Below are 20,728 nucleotides of genomic sequence, written 5' to 3' on the forward strand. Positions count from 1 at the left end.
ATGTTGAACACAAATACCTGTACTTTCTACTTCTTACATGTTGAACACAAATACCTGTACTTTCTACTTCTTACATGTTGAACACAAATACCTGTACTTTCTACTTCTTACATGTTGAACTCAAATACCTGTACTTTCTACTTCTTACATGTTGAACACAAATACCTGTACTTTCTACTTCTTACATGTTGAACACAAATACCTGAACTTTCTACTTCTTACATGTTGAACACAAATACCTGTACTTTCTACTTCTTACATGTTGAACTCAAATACCTGAACTTTCTACTTCTTACATGTTGAACACAAATACCTGAACTTTCTACTTCTTACATGTTGAACACAAATACCTGTACTTTCTACTTCTTACATGTTGAACTCAAATACCTGAACTTTCTACTTCTTACATGTTGAACACAAATACCTGAACTTTCTACTTCTTACATGTTGAACACAAAGACCTGTACTTTCTACTTCTTACATGTTGAACACAAATACCTGTACTTTCTACTTCTTACATGTTGAACTCAAATACCTGAACTTTCTACTTCTTACATGTTGAACACAAATACCTGTACTTTCTACTTCTTACATGTTGAACACAAATACCTGTACTTTCTACTTCTTACATGTTGAACTCAAATACCTGTACTTTCTACTTCTTACATGTTGAACACAAATACCTGTACTTTCTACTTCTTACATGTTGAACACAAATACCTGTACTTTCTACTTCTTATATGTTGAACACAAATACCTGTACTTTCTACTTCTTACATGTTGAACACAAATACCTGTACTTTCTACTTCTTACATGTTGAACTCAAATACCTGTACTTTCTACTTCTTACATGTTGAACCCAAATACCTGTACTTTCTACTTCTTACATGTTGAACACAAATACTTGTACTTTCTACTTCTTACATGTTGAACCCAAATACCTGTACTTTCTACTTCTTACATGTTGAACACAAATACTTGTACTTTCTACTTCTTACATGTTGAACTCAAATACTTGTACTTTCTACTTCTTACATGTTGAACCCAAATACCTGTACTTTCTACTTCTTACATGTTGAACCCAAATACCTGTACTTTCTACTTCTTACATGTTGAACTCAAATACCTGTACTTTCTACTTCTTACAGTTTGAACCCAAATACCTGTACTTTCTACTTCTTACATGTTGAACTCAAATACCTGTACTTTCTACTTCTTACATGTTGAACTCAAATACCTGTACTTTCTACTTCTTACATGTTGAACCCAAATACCTGTACTTTCTACTTCTTACATGTTGAACCCAAATACCTGTACTTTCTACTTCTTACATGTTGAACTCAAATACCTGTACTTTCTACTTCTTACATGTTGAACCCAAATACCTGTACTTTCTACTTCTTACATGTTGAACACAAATACCTGTACTTTCTACTTCTTACATGTTAGAAGTCAAATACCTGTACTTTTCTACTTCTTACATGTTGAACACAAATACCTGTACTTTTCTACTTCATACATGTTGAACACAAATACCTGTACTTTCTACTTCTACATGTTGAACACAAATACCTGTAGTTTCTACTTCTTACATGTTGAACACAAATACCTGTACTTTCTACTTCTTACATGTTGAACACAAATACCTGTACTTTCTACTTCTCACATGTTGAACACAAATACCTGAACTTTCTACTTCTTACATGTTGAACACAAATACCTGTACTTTCTACTTCTCACATGTTGAACTCAAATACCTGAACTTTCTACTTCTTACATGTTGAACTCAAATACCTGTACTTTCTACTTCTTACATGTTGAACACAAATACCTGTACTTTCTACTTCTTACATGTTGAACACAAATACCTGTACTTTCTACTTCTTACATGTTGAACTCAAATACCTGTACTTTCTACTTCTTACATGTTGAACACAAATACCTGTACTTTCTACTTCTTACATGTTGAACTCAAATACCTGTACTTTCTACTTCTCACATGTTGAACTCAAATACCTGTACTTTCTACTTCATACATGTTGAACACAAATACCTGTACTTTCTACTTCTTACATGTTGAACTCAAATACCTGTACTTTCTACTTCTTACATGTTGAACTCAAATACCTGTACTTTCTACTTCTTACATGTTGAACACAAATACCTGTACTTTCTACTTCATACATGTTGAACTCAAATACCTGTACTTTCTACTTCTCACATGTTGAACTCAAATACCTGTACTTTCTACTTCATACATGTTGAACACAAATACCTGTACTTTCTACTTCTTACATGTTGAACACAAATACCTGTACTTTCTACTTCTTACATGTTGAACTCAAATACCTGTACTTTCTACTTCTTACATGTTGAACTCAAATACCTGTACTTTCTACTTCTTACATGTTGAACACAAATACCTGTACTTCTACTTCATACATGTTGAACTCAAATACCTGTACTTCTACTTCTCACATGTTGAACCACAAATACCTGTACTTTCTACTTCATACATGTTGAACACAATACCCTGTACTTTCTACTTCTTACATGTTGAACCCAAATACTGTACTTTCTACTTCTTACATGTTGAACTCAAATACCTGTACTTTCTACTTCTTACATGTTGAACACAAATACCTGTACTTTCTACTTCTTACATGTTGAACCTCAAATACCTGTACTTTCTACTTCTTACATTGTTGAACCCAAATACCTGTACTTTCTACTTCTTATATGTTGAACACAATACCTGTACTTTCTACTTCTTACATGTGAACACAAATACCTGTACTTTCTACTTCTACATGTTGAACTACAAATACCTGTACTTTCTACTTCTTACATGTTGAACACAAATACCTGTACTTTCTACTTCTACATGTTGAACTCAAATACCTTGTACTTTCTACTTCTCTACATGTTGAAACACAAATACCTGTACTTTCTACTTCTTACAGGTTGAACACAAATACTCTGTACTTTCTACTTCTTACATGTTGAACCCAAATACCTGTACTTTCTACTTCTTACATGTTGAACACAAATACCTGTACTTTCTACTTCTTACATGTTGAACCCAAATACCTGTACTTTCTACTTCTTACATGTTGAACCCAAATACCTGTACTTTCTACTTCTTACATGTTGAACTCAATACCTGTACTTTCTACTTCTTACATGTTGAACTCAAATACCTGTACTTTCTACTTCCTTACATGCTTGAACTCAAATACCTGTACTTTCTACTTCTTACATGTTGAACCCAAATACCTGTACTTTCTACTTCTTACATGTTGAACCCAAATACCTGTACTTTCTACTTCTTACATGTTGAAACACAAATACCTGTACTTTCTACTTCCTACACATGTTGAACACAAATACCTGTACTTTCTACTTCATTACATGTTGAACACAAATACCTGTACTTTCTACTTCTTACATGTTGAACTCAAATACCTGTACTTCTACTTCTTACATGTTGAACACAAATACCTGTACTTTTCTACTTCTTACATGTTGAACCCAAATACCTGTACTTTCTACTTCTTACATGTTGAACCCAAATACTGTACTTTCTACTTCTTACTATGTTGAACACAAATACCTGTACTTTCTACTTCTTACATGTGAACATCAAATACCTGTACTTTCTACTCTTACATGTTGAACCCAAATACCTGTACTTTCTACTTCTTACATGTTGAACCCAAATACCTGTACTTTCTACTTCTTACATGTTGAACTCAAATACCTGTACTTTCTACTTCTTACAATGTTGAACACAAATACCTGTACTTTCTACTTCTTACATGTTGAACACAAATACCTGTACTTTCTACTTCTTACATGTTGAACCCAAATACTGTACTTTCTACTTCTTACATGTTGAACTCAAATACCTGTACTTTCTACTTCTTACATGTTGAACACAAATACCTGTACTTTCTACTTCTTACATGTTGAACCCAAATACCTGTATTTCTACTTCTTACATGTTGAACCCAAATACCTGTACTTTCTACTTCTTACATGTTGAACCCAAATACCTGTACTTTCTACTTCTTACATGTTGAACCCAAATACCTGTACTTTCTACTTCTTACATGTTGAACTCAAATACCTGTACTTTCTACTTCTTACATGTTGAACTCAAATACCTGTACTTTCTACTTCTTACATGTTGAACCAAATACCTGTACTTTCTACTTCTTACATGTTGAACCCAAATACCTGTACTTTCTACTTCTTACTGTTGAACCCAATACCTGTACTTTCTACTTCTTACATGTTGAACACAAATACCTGTACTTTCTACTTCTTACATGTTGAACTCAAATACCTGTACTTTCTACTTCCTACATGTTGAACTCACAATACCTGTACTTTCTACTTCTTACATGTTGAACTCAAATACCTGTACTTTCTACTTCCTTACATGTTGAACACAAATACCTGTACTTTCTACTTCTTACATGTTGAACCCAAATACCTGTACTTTCTACTTCTTACATGTTGAACTCAAATACCTGTACTTTCTACTTCCTTACATGTTGAACTCAAATACCTGTACTTTCTACTTCTTACATGTTGAACTCACAATACCTGTACTTTCTACTTCTACATGTTGAACTCAAATACCTTACTTTCTACTTCTTACATGTTGAACTCAAATACCTGTACTTTCTACTTCTTACATGTTGAACTCAAATACCTGTACTTTCTACTTCTTACATGTTGAACTCAAATACCTGTACTTTCTACTTCTTACATGTTGAACACAAATACCTGTACTTCCTACTTCTTACATGTTGAACTCAAATACCTGTACTTTCTACTTCTTACATTTATTGGAGCACTTCTCCGAATGGTCAAAGCGCTTTACATTACATATTAAACATCATACCTGTAACAGTGAATACAGCAAATTAGGGTGAAGTGTCTTGCCCAAGGACACAAAGTTATGGGTACTTTTCGAAGCCCATACTTCTTTACTTGAGTAAAGAAGTTTAGTCAGTGCTTCTACTTTTACCAGAGTATTTTTAAACACGAGTATCTGTACTTCTACTTGAGTAAAGGATGTGTGTACTTTCTGTACAACACAGAGGAAGGGAGAGGACACTGATTATCTGAAGTCTTCACTCCTTCATCCGGCTAGGAGGCATCTATCATTTTAACACAGTTTAGATTCAACAACGCACACTTCTGCATTGATATAGCTTTGCAAAACTGTGTCAAGAATGTATCAAGAGAACGTTTTCGGAGCATCTGCACAACACATAGGAAGGAAGAGGACACTGAATATCTGAAGTCGTTAATCTGGCCAGGAGGCATGTATCGTTTTAACACAGTTTAGATTTAACCACGCCCACTTCTGCATTGATATAGCTCTGCGCAACTGTGTCACGGATGCATCAAGAGAACAACTCTCAAGTTATATAAGGTCTACCCTAGATTGACTTCAAAAGGATATGGGTCGCGAAATGTAATCAACTTATGAAGTGTTTATCTGACCTTAAATACAATTAGCTAACTCCCTCCCGCTTGGAGACAACTTCACTGGGTGTTATTAAATTACAAATACTTTACTACAAAATGTGACAAAAGAAAAACTAGCTTTCAGGCAACAGATTGTATGCTGGTTTATTCTTCTTAAATGGTGAATTAACTTCGATGCCATATTTGAAAAAAGCATCAATCTACTTTGAAAAAGATGCTCTATCGACTGTAGCTGGCAAGTTCCTATTTCTCGGGATGAAAACGAGAAGATGCTCTGATGCTGCCTCGTTGCTTTCGTCAAGAAACAATAAATGCAACCAGGAGAAAATAAATAAGAAAACCTTGAAGAAAATCTGGAAATCAAAAGTTATAAGTGATCATTTTTAAACAATGATAAGTTGGTTTTGGTAGGCTAAATGGTTCTAAAATAGTCAAAACATATTTGCTCATATTTCCACCACTTTGTTTGGACATGTTCTTGAGGTCAAGGATCAATGTATAGCTGATCTTATTCTTGCTACCAATGAAATACCTTTTTTTAGAAATCTTTGCATGAATAAAGACGAATGAAACACACTCCTGAAGACAGACTGTGGGGTTTGTATATGAAACACGTGCTGAGTGCAGGATGATGGCTGTATCTTTCTACAAGGCATTCTTTAATATCCCTTTTTAAAGAAAGGGATGGTTTTATGCAGCATTAAATTGTCATTTTTGCCCATTTTACTGGCGACAAAGCGTCTTCTTTGTTGCTTTAAAGTCTCACCAGGCCATTGTTACACAGTACGTCTAATAAGCGTACGATCATACTGAGAGCTTTGAGCGAACAGAAATAACAAAGCCGAACGGTGTCACTTCAAACGGCTTCAGAAACATTCAGCCGGTGCATTTTGGAAACTGAGATCCTTCCTCTCACTCCACATCTGATACCTGCAGAGACAGAAATAACACTGCAGCCATTCATGCTCACTGCGACACGCTCGTAGAGTTCAATTGAAACCATATGGGCTAAAACTCTTCACCCTTTATTTTTAGAAGCGTTGTTGGAAGAGGCTATAACAGGAGATGACTGTTTCCCTTTATTAGACCCTGCTCTCGTCACAGCCTGAGAGTATTGTGCTTCGCTGAGGCCTGACTCTGTCCTCCTGACCCCGGATCCTTGAAACCGGATTGATGGACGAGTTTGAGTCAATAGTGCTTCATCTCCTGCAGCCCTGATTAGACCCCGCTCCTCCATCAGTGCTGCTGTTGGACCTTTAGACTCGATGCACAGCATGTGACCTGCAGCTTTGATTTCTGCAGCCTCTCCGTCAGATTATCGATCGTTGGCAAGTCAGAGGGAAGTATCTGCTACTGCTGCTGGTATAGGTCAGCACAGAAAACACATATTGTTCTGCATCAGGCCTTTAGCAAATACATAAATACATTTTGCGGCCCTTTTCAGGCTTTTGCTTCACTACATACCATGTACTATTCTACCATCTGGAGCATCAAATACTAAGTCAATAGTATAACAGGGTTGCCAACTTTGGGTTCCTGGCTGGAGTGAGATTTTGATATCATGGGTTTAATTACACATATGCGCACGAAATGACTGCTATCGTGTCAGCAGCGGGACCGTAGCATATATATACAATATATACAAATACACAATATTGGACACAGACTATAAAGGGCACAAAGTTTCATTCACTAATGAAAGTCAAACACATGTTTGTTTCCACTGTTTCATTGTGTGCCTGTCGCGATAAGCAATTCATTGACTTATCGTACGATAAATAAAAATGACCTCGATAACTTTACATGAGGATGTGACGAGCAGTTTGAAAGGATGTACTAGAATTATTATCTATTATCATTATGTCAGTGGTCTAAAATGGTCAGACAACGGTGCCGACAATATTATCGTTTATCGCAATAATTTCCGGGAAAATGTATCCAACTAAATTAATTATCGTGAGAGGCCTATACATGACACACACACACACACACACACACACACACACACACACACACACACACACACACACACACACACACACACACACACACACACACACACACACACACACACACACACACACACCACACACACACACCACACACACACACACACACACCACACACACACACACACACATCTACTCCAAACTGCCACATATATTAATTAACGCACTCTCACTCTCATACTCTTTGACTCTATGTTGGCCGAGTAGAACAATAAGCAGCAGGCTTTTACTTGTTATCATTTCTACTGGATCTCAGATCTGCGCAATACGGGTCGGGATTGACCAACCGGCTCCCACTGCTCTGCTGTCTGTTAACGTTGTTGAGAGTGGTGGGGGCGGGGAGGGAGCGGATCCACAGCTCGAGCAGCTGTCAACTCAACATTGTAAATAACCAAAAACGATCGCCGTTCATCTTGTTTTTGGCGTGAGAATAGTTTGGGCAGCGAGAGAGCGTGAGACTGAGAGTGAGAGTGAAAGTGTGTGTCACACGCCAGATGCGTGAGAGTTGGCAACCCTGAATAAGCTAGGTATCATCATGGAAATGATAACTGCTAACAAGACGTATTGTGAGGCTGTTTGTATGTAAATGTTGTTACTTTTTAATGATGGATGATCATTTGTGTTTCCACTTCCATCTTTGATTGTTAATGACTTCGTTGTTTTTCTTTATTTTCTGTTGATGTTTAAATAGTGTGTAAAGAAAAGCCAATGCTAATAAGGATCCTCTTGAAGACACACACGCTGCCGGAGTAAAACATGAAAGCTCTGCTCCGGTGTGGAAATGTCTGCGGGGCGGAGATGAGCCCGCTTGCTTTCAGACAATCATGCTAAACAAACCTGAGCCGCGAGGAGCTCAAACAGAGAACTTATTAACACTTTCCTATCAGAGCGGCAGCAGCATCGTGGACACGCTGAGCTAATGGGATCACGCTGAGCAGCAGATTGTGAGTTCCACGCTTTGATAACGTCTTCATTGTGAGAGTGGGCGATAGAGAGGACAGAGAGTGAGAGCCGTGCTCGAGACAAAGCACCTTTTCTTATCGATAATTGCTTGGCAACAGCGAATCAGCACCCTGATTACTTGCTGATTACTTGAGCTAACTGCTAACAGCTCTATCAACGCTGCATTGTGATTATATCTCCTCTGAGCAAATTGCTGACACATTGAGAGGACGGCATATTAATCCAATTAAGTGTTAATCTGCTTTATTTATCGCTGTCTTTTGTACCAAGGTTCGTTAGATTTCAAGAAGAGATCAAGTGTTGTTTGGCTCCCATTGGGCACGTCCAATCTTTCCAAGGACATGTTTTGATTATGCTAAATTACTTTCGTGAAATTAATGCACAGCAATGGGGAGAATGAACTTCAGCCTGGAGGGAACTCAGAGATTTTAGCCTCTGCAGACCATTTACATGCACACAAACCTATATAGGGAAAGCCCCCCAAAAGCACAATACGGCCCCTTTGATGGTCATATCTCTCAGCTCATAACACTTGGCAGTCTCTTATAGAACATAGGTAAATAAAAGGTAATATACAGGTACAAATAATATCTTTAAAAAAACGTCAATGGCCTGGTTGCACAGGCTTTCTATTCTACATTATTGATGTTCAAAGATCAAAGTAATTAGAGCGTCACATAAATTGAGGACAGACACATTTAAAGCCTCGACAGCCGCTGTACCTCGGGGCTATGTCAGAGCTAAGACCTTTGTTTCCATGGTAACTAATCGCAGTGATACCGCTAACGCTCGCCCACCTTTCATCCCCCGAAGACGGAGGTGACACTGAGTGTGCAGAAAAACCTTTCTTTGGTCCTGACGCTGTCCTCCTCTGATTCCAACATACATTTATTTGCAGTCAGTACAATGCTAAGAAAAACCTAAATTCACTTTAGATCTGAAGGAAACATGACGAACAGATTAAGGCAATCAGCAATGTTTTTGAGTATCAATTTAAACCCCAAAATAAACATGAATCACACTTTAGGGCATCTGATGCCAAGCCATGTGTAAAATCAACCTTATGTGTTAATATATGCAATAACTAACTCAAATTGGGTTGCACCTTACAAGTAAGTACAATGTAAAGTTAATCCTTATATGGAACACTAAGGAAAATGGCCGGGGACTAATGTAAGCAAAGCATTTAACGGTTTAGTGCTTTCATCTATGCTGGTTCACTTCACCTTAGAAGCGAAATGCCGATAGCACGAGAAAATAGCTTTACAATTAAGTTGTTGAATTTAGAAAGTGCAGCCAGGACGGAAGTATTCCAAAGATATTTGCTGGTGACAGTGTTTTAATTTCAGGCCACTCAGTTAAATTAGTAGTAACAAAGCACCAAATATAATGTGTTGAGATTACTAGGGTTGCAATGTTTGGAAAAAGTCGGTAGAATACCCTTTTTTAGGCCGGGACTTCTCTGCAGCTCCACGATACCTCATTCTTACTTTCACATAATTTCCTTTTTCTGCTCACTGTGATTTGCACCAGTCCCTCTTGTGATTTGGATCAAATGACCATTCATTGTGCAGCCCTGGACTTTACTCTTGGACTAACCGCCAGACGGACTGCAGAACTCTGTCTAAAGATGGAATATTTGTCTAGTCTGTCAAGTGTTTGTTGTTGAAAAGCTTTGGGTCATTGCCTACAGCTAAAATGAACGGCTAAGAAAGAAAAAGCCATTTCAGGAAACACTACTTGAGACACGAGGAGAAAACCACGAGCACCAAGTACACTGATTACAGCACCATTACTCTGACATGGGGGCGACACCGTCTAATCATCAATCACAGAGCGATTCTACAATCTGAGATTATTTACGGACATTTTACACAGACTTTTCATGACATGGCATTTCATCTGAAGAGTCTTCACGGACGTGTTTGTTGTTCAATGTCAACAACAACAAGAGACAGGTGTTTTTAACCTGTTGAACCCCATCCCTGTTTTTCAGGTCTCAGGCTCGAAAATGACATTCCCAGAACAAATGACCATATCTTCCCTTCTAAAAGGGTTAAATTAATAATCTTTGTTCTCAAAGTAAGGATAAACCTGTGAGTTGGATGTAGAAAAGTCAGAATCAATATAGATGTTTTTTATTTTAAAGTAAATTCAGACTGAATATGGTAAAAACCTGTAAATTATAGTGTCCGTCCAAACACTATTTTTTACTTATAGTGAAAACTAACCTTGAATGATGGTAAGGTAGACTAAAAGCTTTAGGAATCCAAAGTACAACATATAATAAGTACCCTGTATCAAGATTGATGCAAAACAAGTGATATTTGACCTTTTTAGAGAGGTTTAGCAAAAAAAAAACACTTCTGGGGTCACTTGGGTGGATTTTCCATATCTCTGGCCCCCCTTGGTCGATTTTGATGATTGACACTCTGGTGGCTACCATTAGCAGCTAATTTGTATTCTCTCATTTTTGCATACACATTGGATTATGGATTATCAATAATTTTTTCAAAGTGACAGAAACATTGGATTAACCTATGGATTAACCTTCAACCGCATTTTTTTTTCGTTTTAATGCCATTGAACAAAGAACCCCGGAGATTAGAAGATTCTAATTTTCAAGACTCAAGCACTTCAACTAGAAAGATGTCTGACAGTGAAACGTATTCTTTGATCTTCATTCGTCTATTATATGTGTGGTAGTGGGTCTGTGTGCAAAATATAATTGGTACGATTCTGAACCCTCTATTTCGAGATTACACTGTTATAACAGGTAGGGAACCTTTGTGAAAATGTATGTCATTATGTATAATTTAGTCAATTAACCAAGTAAATTAAATCTGATTTACATAATTGACCAAATTACACATAATTCAACAATTATAAACATTCATAATGGTGCCAAATATGATTTTACTGTAAAATGTAACATAAGAAAATTGTCAATTAAAGTCTTAATAAAAAGGAGAAAAATCTATTTAATCATCAAATAAAATGATTTTTTCGAACATATAGGAGATACTCTCGTTTGCTTTCATTCTAAGAGTGAAATGCAACTGTAAAAAGACAATTAATGCACATCAAGAGCAATAACAGCTGTTGTTAGTAATAGGTTCACTTATGCATCAATTCAAACATTACAAATACAGTAATTGTGATTTTAAGGGTATCGTATGGCCCGGGGACAACAGCTGGAAATTAGCAATGTTGGCCCATTTACTGTTTGTTGTGACTGTTGATCAATGGGGACTGTCCACGACACTATAGAGAGGCGAAGTCCCGCCCATCTACTTCCGGTCCATGGGAACTTATTTCGGAAAAATTATGTATTGAAGTCAATGGAGAGAGAAAGATTATCTTTCGATCCCGTTTGAATTATGCCACGAATTACATATGATGTTTGTCAATCTTAAAAAATCATTTCCATGTCAAAAAAGTCACAGTTTGTCGTAAAACTGTTGAAATATAAGACTTTGAAAAATACGCAACTAGAAAGACTACAAATCCCAGAGTCCCGGTCCCGCATGCTGGCTCTCACGGAACCGACTAACTCCCCTTGTGTGTATGCAGCTCTCAACGTGCCCAGACTTGGAGTGATTTTCACCTCTTTTAATACTTTCCGCCTCATTCTGAAAGAAAGAAGTGAAATGTTTCAACGTGGCGGCCGTCTTGGTGTGTGGTGCGAGACGGGAGATGTAGTTCATTGAGCGGTTTCACACAAAAACAAGTGTTACTTCACAGTTTTACGACACATTTTATTTTTTTGACTTGCAAAATTATCTTTTAAATTGACAAACATCATGTGTGTAATTTGTGGCACAATTCAAACGGGATCGAGAGATAATCTTTCTCTCCCCATTGACTTCAATACATACTTTTCCCGAAATAAGGTCCCATGGAGGAAAGGGAGGGACTTCGCCTCTCTCTAAACAAATAAACTACATATAAGAAGAGTGGTGTTACTCACAGCGGACTTCCAGGAACATGTGCTGCTCGTCCTGTCCGATGGAGTTCCCGGCGCTGCAGAGGTACTTCCCGGCATACGTGAACAGGACGTTCTTCAGCGTGAGCGAGGACACTCGGGCGTGGCTGCGGACCACGATGTTTCTGTCGAGGCTCTGCAAAGAAATGAGCGGGAGAGTAATTAGTCTCACTTATAAAGCAGGACGTTCTCAAAGAAGTGGAAGCATGTCTTTGTCATCCGTCATCTTGGTCATGAGAGTTGTTAAAGGGTTCCTACTAAGAGAGAGAAATTACGGGGTTGTTTTCTAGTTAGATTGGAAATAAATGAAGTTAATGAGTTAACCATTTTCGGGAGAATCCCTTCATCCCTCACTCCCCTAATCCCTTCAACCACTTCATCCCTTCATCCTTTCAATCTTCCATCCGTTCTTCCCGCCCTCCGATTCCCCTCATCCTTCATCCTCACCCAGATCCCTTTATCCCTTCCCCCTTCACCAGCGTTTCCGACAGGGGGCGTCTTGCCGTCATTTGACGCCCTTATTCAGCTCGGGACGCCCTGAACTCGAGCCGAGGGCGTCCAACAATATTAATAATTTGAGAGAAGATCGAGAGTTTTTATCGCTTGAAATAACGAAAAGGAAAAAGGACGTCCCTCTGTTGGAGGGGCAAAGGAGTCTGGTGGGATTCTTTTCGGAGTATTGAAGATCGTTTCCCCCGACATCGGCGGTGCCTGCTACAGGACAACACGGAACGTGCGCGATCTGGACGCGATGAGCGGTGCTAGTGGAGCACCAGAGCCTCGCAGCGGCGAAACTGAGGCTCCGTGGTAAACTGTGGTAACATGAAGAGCCGACACAGCCGGCGCTTTAAGAGAGCCGAGCCAAATGATCCGGCTCACTAACGGAAAAAGACAGTATCTATAAGGGACGGCTCAAGTCAAACTTCAGCACCGGTCTGGCGGAAACACTGCCCTTCACCCTTACCCTTATCTTTTTACTTAATCCCTTCCTTCCTCATTGCCCTCATCCCTTCATACTCAGCTACATCCTTTCATCCCTTCATCCCTCCACCAATCGACTGCTAAATCAATCCTACATCCCTCACTCCCCTCATTCCTTCACTCCTACCAACATCCGTAGATCTGTGTATCCCGGACTGCCCTCATCCCTTCACCATACCCTCATCTTTTCCCTTTATCCCTTCCTTCCTCACTCCCTTCATCCTCATCCTCACCCATCCACCCCTAGCGCAGCGCCCACACGGCGGCGTGCGTTGAAGCTTGCCGGTGGGCGTGTCTGAAACTCGACCAACAACCAATCACATGAATCTCCCGCCCCGGACACACAAGCACGCGGTTTGATTGGCTAGAGCTTGTACTGGCATATGGTTTGATTGGCTGACGCTTCCACCGAAGCTTCAAAAGTTGAACATTGCTCAACTTTTGAAGCGAGCAAAGCGAAGCGACGCTCCCACAATGCAGTTCGGCAAAGCGTGACGTCACCCCATTCAAAGTGAATGGGCAGAAGCGTTGAAGCTTCAACGCACGCCGCCGTGTGGACGGGCCGTAAATCATTTAATTCCTACCTCCATCATCCCCTTCACCATTACCCAAATCCCACATTACTTATCAACTCCTTCATCCCTTCATCCTTGCATGGGTTGATTCCTCCCTCCCTCCTTCCTTCATACTCACCCACAGCTTGGAGCTACAGTATGTTGATGTTTTTCTCTACCATTTAACTGGCTAGTTGCAGGTTTACAGCAGGCCTAAGAGCAGGTTGAACAACATAATTGCAGTTGTGACAAATGCATTGTTAGACCTGGTTTTATTTGGCTCAATAGCTCTCTGCTTGCTCAGATGAACCTGTTGTATTACAGCGGAGTCACTGACGCTGGTTCATTGACCTTACTTGCTTTTTTAATCATGCGCTACAACCTGGGTTAATCCGCAGGTTGTCAGATTAAAAGATGAGGCCGGAGCATCGGCTGCTTTTAGGCTCTGTTCAGTGACGTTTATAGTGATACCAGAACATTTTCATTTTCAGATAACGTTAGATATACTTTATTGATCCCATAATGGGACGTTGTTTTGTCACAGCAGCGTGTTAACACAGTATTAAAAAACTAATGCAAGCTTCCTTCCAGGACAGCAAATGAGTTCAAAAACAGAAGGTAGGAGGACATCAATACTAAAAATAGAGCCATGAGGCAGGATCTATAATTTAAATATATATTAACATCTTTCTTCCCTTTTGGCGACACATAGTTTAAACCAGCATGATAATACATCTTCCTTTCGCCTGCCATGATTTGCTATTCATATTTCAGCCATTCAGCGTTTATGTTTTATACATTATTAAATGGTAATTGTTGTATTAGCATTAATGAATGAAGTGGGATCCTCCACAGAGCGAAGGAGATGCAAACGTCGCCAAAATATTTCTGCTGTTTACCGAAGATCTGAGGGAGTGTCCTGGAACATTTTGAAAGGGCAGCATTAATCTTTGCTTTCTGCAGAGACACTGAACTGGACTCACTGTGGGAACAGGGAGGACGTTAATGGAGGAAGAAGTGAACAGGCGTTTGCATTTCTTCATTAATTCAAATTCATGATTTTAATTATACAACCGGGAGTTGTCACAATTAATTATAAAAGAGGACTTGTGTCGATGAAATGTTAATGACTTTGCACTGTTTGTGTCGTCCCTGCTTATTTGCATTGTGCGGCAGAGCTGAAATGATGTTTCATAGCCTTTGAAGGTTTCGCTTGTCAGATATTCTGTACAATTATTATATAGGAGGAGACTGGAGCCGCTGGAGCAATGAAGAAAACCCATTATCTCTTTATATGTGCGGCTATATCATTTCACTAAATGGAAATCAAAGGTGACACGACGTTTACAAATGTCTACTTTTCTCCTGTCAGCACCTCCACTAACCAGGGGTGGTTCTAGGGAGGGACCAGGGGGGGCCAGTGCCCCCCTAACATTGACCTCTGACCAACAACAATTATTATTATTTATTTTTTTAAATGTATATTTTCTGGTACTCGGTTTGCCAAAAACCGAAGGATTTTGTTGCTGTAATGTGAGATTGTGCAGACACCCTTATGTAAAGTAGAGATGTAACTGTTTATTGCCTTTATTTTTATATAAATATGGTGTTAGTGCAAACATTGCACTATAACTTAAGCTGAAGCTAACAGTAATAACTGCTGATTACATCTGAACTAGATGGAAAATGGTCGGATAACCAAAGTCATTAGTAGTGGTTAAACATTAATGTCCGAAACCACATTTCCCAGAAAGCACTCCACTCTTAAGCAAAGCATTTCTCTTCCTGGCTGTAGTATATAAAGACTTGAGAAACTAAAGATTAGAGCCCTTTTTTCAAGGTAGCACTGACGACAAAGGAGTAATATATATGGCTTTCATTTCACTTAAACGCTGATGATGTGGGACTAGCACTATCAGCTTGGTGGCCCATGTGAGTGAGAGGTATGTCAGATGTCTTTCAGTTTGCCTGGAAGACATCTTTGTAAAGCTCTCCCCTGCAGTGTTTTTCTGTCTGTGTCTCTGTGCTTTTGCCAGACTGACAAATCTTCTGGTCCACCTTTTACTCTCTAATTGCTGACTCCATCTCCTCTATAATCTACTTTCAATTGAGGGTCTGGGCAACTTTTTCAGTCCCAAAATCGTTCAACATTCTTCCTCATTGTATAGGTTGCTGTAGTCAATACTGATGCTCTAATAAGAATGGTGGTAACTGTTTCTAATCCTTGTGATGTGAAACACTTGGAACGTTTTCCCTCCTGACGAGTGCACAGTTGACGAATTGAATTGGCATCAAGTCTGATGAAAGTAGAGCTGTGTGTCATTAAGTAGAGCTGAAGTTTGGGTTGAGTTTAGTTAGACTTAAGTGCAATTCACTCTTAGCCATTAATGATCAGTAAAGAGAGTTTGTAGTACCCTAATGACTAGGGATATAACGATACCAAAAACTCACGGTACGATACTATCGTGATAAAAAGTCCACGGTACGATATTTATCGCGATGTTGAAAAATAAAGAAAAGAAAATGTGAATTTGTTGGTACTTGTCAATGTCTCTAGGTATGTACATGTAGCCATGTCCTTTTGTGTTATCTGTTGTTTTATGTTCATGTTGTAACCTACTTGCTGCCATGTTGGACAGGTCTCCCTTGAAAAAGAGATTGATGATCTCAATGGGACCATCTGGTTAAATAAAGGTTTAAAAAAATATATATTAAAGAAATCGCGGTTCATTTAGTCAGTCTCACGACGGTATTGAGACATTTATTTACCGCGATATCGCGATATTCCCTTACATCCCTACTAATGACCCATTGCTTATTATTATTATTATTATTAGTGGTTCCTAGAGTCTTCAAAAAGAAAAATAGGGTCAAGAGCCTTCAGCTATCAAGCTGTTCTTCTGTGGAACCAGTTTCCAGCTATTGTTTAGGAAGCAGACCCCCCTGCACTTTTAAGAGCCTACTTAAGACTTTCCCTTTTGATAAAGCTTATAGTTAGGGCTGGCTCAGGCTTACTTTTAACATCCCTAGATATGCTGCTAGGCTCAATACTTTCCTTTTCGATGAAGCTGAAAATTAGGGCTGGCACAGGCTTACCATGAACCTAGCCATAGGATTATTTGTATATTTCATTCATGTTTTGTTCATCTGTACATATTGTAAAGCCCTCTGAGGCAAATCTATTGTATTACTTGATATGTTGGGCAATATACAAGATTTTGATTTGATTTAAAATGAAGTCGAGACAACAGTCTTTAATGCTCCCTAACACTTAACTGTCTGTTCATTCTGGGCCGTATCTTTCTGTAGGACGCGAGTCAAGGTGAACCGGCGCCTTGTCAGCTGAAGTCAGAAATGTTGACATTTACGCAGCTTGGTGGCCGGGTGTTAAAGTGACTTATTCAGCACTGCTGACATTAAAGCGTTCAGCGGCGGGTTATATCAGACCTTCATCTGGTGCAAGTGTCAAGCCGCTCTTCTCACTGAAATAAAGACACACTGTAAAGGCTCCTCGGCATAATCACCATTCAGGGTCCATTTATCATCACGACTAATTAGATAACGTATGCTTGTTGGCAGCATGTGATGCCCATCACAGAGCTAAATCCAGCTGGGTTTCACTCAAACACCAAAACTATTAACATCTACTTCAGATTAGTTTGATCACTGCTGTGCCATTAGAAGTGCATTCATAGACAGATTTCTATGTTAGGCTTCATCATAATATTTAATATAATCTTCCGATAGTTTCTGTCTTCAATAAGTTCGTCCACAAGACAAGCGGCATTATAAGGATAACCACACAATATCTATTCTATTAAAACAAGGAAACTGTATATCGTCAAAGACAACCTCACAAACACATTTCTTGACAAGCAATTATCTACTGACAGAGCAATACTGTACGACAGTAACAGTTTTACACTTTACCTATACTAAAAGAGCAGTTAGTCGTCTATAAAAGCAAGAAAAACCTAGAAAGAAAACCATCATGGAAGAAAGGTGTACTGTTGAACAATGTGAGGCAAAACGGGTCACACTGGGAGATTAAAACACACTCATGATATCAGATTATTGCAATAAACTTCACACAAATAGGTGAGTGGCAATAGAGTGCCACGTGATGTGTCCTAAAACCCGGAAGTAAACTCCTTCCGGTTCCTTCAACAAAGCAATGCAATTTCTCCAAAGGGTTTTGGAAATAGCTGGAAATCAGGTCTGTGGTTGAAACACATTGAAGAGACGGATCACGTTCTCTTCAGCCGGATAATCTCCACATGTCTATCCTACTTTTATAATTTTCAAATCATAAATCTATCGATTAGATTTATGATTTATGACGTCGATATGACGTCCGGGGTTTAGGACTGTGGCACTCCAATGTCATTGGAGTCTCTAAGAGGAGCTAGACAGATGCAAAAGTAGAAATTAAATGTTTAATTTTAGCACCCATTTCTAAGGTCTTAAAGATCAGCGTTATCAGTGGTACACTTCATACCAAAAGACCTTCAAATGTCAACACAACTACTTGGTTAGAGTGAGTTAAATGAGGGTTGTATAAGTACGTGGTTAAAGTGAATGTTAACGTTATGAACAAAAAGAAAATGCAGACCCATCAATCCATTGGCAAAAGCCATTAGCATTTGGTTAGCATCTAGCTAGGCCTCAGCAGAGCAGACAGTGTTTGTGAGCATTTTGTTTCTCCCGTGAATAAAGCAAAGTGTGCGAACTAACCAGACCGTGCCGCATGCTAAATGACCAACATCTAATCTACTGTGAAAGTCTCGGCATCTCAACATGAAATGTGTCGACAAAAATAAACTGGGACAAGTAAATAGGGCAAGTCGAAGTGTTTCTGGAACTAAATGGATGAAATGTACTGAACTACGGGTCTAATGGGCTACATATTTAGTGCACAACTAATGTAGCGAGCATTACAAGTGGGCTAAGTGGGGGGGGGGGGTTCTACGGTATAAGTTTGTGCTAATACAACTACAGTCAGGCTACTGTTTTTAGTAGCCATACCTCATATTTGTCTGGTCGCGTCCAAGAAGCCTAGAGAGGAAAAAGAAGCAACACAGTGCAGCGCAGTGAGCTTTGGAGGCTGCTTGTTTGAAGGATCATACCTTTGATTTGGAATGTTTTATCATATTGGCTAGAAACACATTTCTTTCAATCATTATTGGAGACATACCTCAGTGCATAACAAATCTATTAACATCCATTTGAAAAGAGACGAGGGCATCCATCACAGAGGCCTGTATTGTATTGTTTATGCAACTCTGATAATGCAGACATAATGCAGGCTGTGATCGATTGCCCAACGCAGGCTCAGAGAGTGAGCATTGATCTTCATCCCCGGGAGGTGGGGCAACACATTTCAACATCTTAATGATACATTATATTTCTATAGCGCTTTTCTTGAACCCAAAGACGCTTTACATTTGGGAGGGAGGGTAGAAACAAAGAAAAAAACAAAACATAAAAGCAGTCAGGAGGAAGTTGGTTGAGAGGGGGGGGGGGGCTTATGGATACAGAGTTGAAGAGGTGGGTTTTGAGGCGGGACTGGAACAGGGTGAGGGACTCAGACTCACGGAGGTCTTGGGGGAGGGAGTTCCAGAGCTTCGGGGCTGCCACAGAGAAGGCTCTATCCCCGAAGCTCCGGAGTTTGGCACACAAGTAACACAGAAGTATTCTCGCCGTGATACCATCAATACTGGTTCTACAGAATAAAAGTATACACAGTTTGAGATTAACTTTAACATTGGATCGGACTGCATTTATCTTCCTTTTTGTTATAATCAGTGGTAGAAAAATACTACAATTGGTTTCAAAATGTGAAAGTAATTCGTTCATTTCAGAGTCATATTAAATGATTTTGATTGTTGATGTTAAGGTGTTCATCACAGCTGGTGACTTTATATAGGATTACTGGCTTATTTTATTCAGGGAGTTTAAAGAACTGGTCAAAATGCTTAACTGGTTTTTCCTGAAGCAACATGAGGTTATTTATTAATTACGAAGCCGTATTTGAAAGGGAAAAAGAGCACGAAAAGATAATTATGATTTAGCCATTACCCATATCTAAACACTTTTCAAATCAGTCTTTCTCATCATGGGTAATGTTTCTGATTAGCTCGTCCGTGTATGTAGAGCGGTGTCCTCCACTTATCCACCTTTAGTAATAGCCATGATTGTACTCTAATGGTGTGATTAAACACGAGGACACACACACACACTCATGTCGAGATGATACAATGATAACATCTGCTACACTTTTTTTACAAGATGGCCAATTTGAAAAGAAGCTTTTCCATAATTTCAAATGTTTTTGAAAATGCCTGAGAATGTGAATGAAAGACCGAGCGTGGAGAACGAGCCAATGATGAATGACCGTCCGGTGAGAACTTAGTGACAGCTATTACCCAAAGATCGGAGGGATTTTCTGATTACCACGGCTTTAAATTAAAACTGATAGATAGTCAGAGGGAGGCTGACAGGCTGTGAAGGGAAGAAGACTCTCGGACACTGAGATCTGGGACCGTAGGCATGTGTTGCAGGTGGAAGATAAGATTCAGTGAATGCACCGCGCTGTGTGAATGCTTCCTCTGATTGGCAGTGATAAATGGCTCAGGGAATGGGAACAACTAGGGATACTGGAGCTGATCTCTACGGATAATATACTGATGATAACACTCGGAGAAGTTTCCCAATCAGAAGTTGTAAAAGG

The 20,728-nt window shown here is 39.2% G+C and overlaps 1 protein-coding gene across 1 annotated transcript in view; it reads right to left on the minus strand.

The window, feature by feature from the left end:
• The window catches only part of ncam1a (neural cell adhesion molecule 1a), a 296,215-nt gene that overhangs the window by 66,941 nt on the left and 208,546 nt on the right, over positions 1–20,728 (minus strand). Inside the window, 1 exon segment of the mRNA XM_034233380.1 lies at positions 12,449–12,599. Coding sequence (XP_034089271.1) covers positions 12,449–12,599 — 151 coding nt within the window.

The sequence above is a fragment of the Gymnodraco acuticeps genome, unplaced genomic scaffold (genome assembly GCF_902827175.1).
Source record: "Gymnodraco acuticeps unplaced genomic scaffold, fGymAcu1.1, whole genome shotgun sequence".
Taxonomy (NCBI): Eukaryota; Metazoa; Chordata; class Actinopteri; order Perciformes; family Bathydraconidae; genus Gymnodraco; species Gymnodraco acuticeps.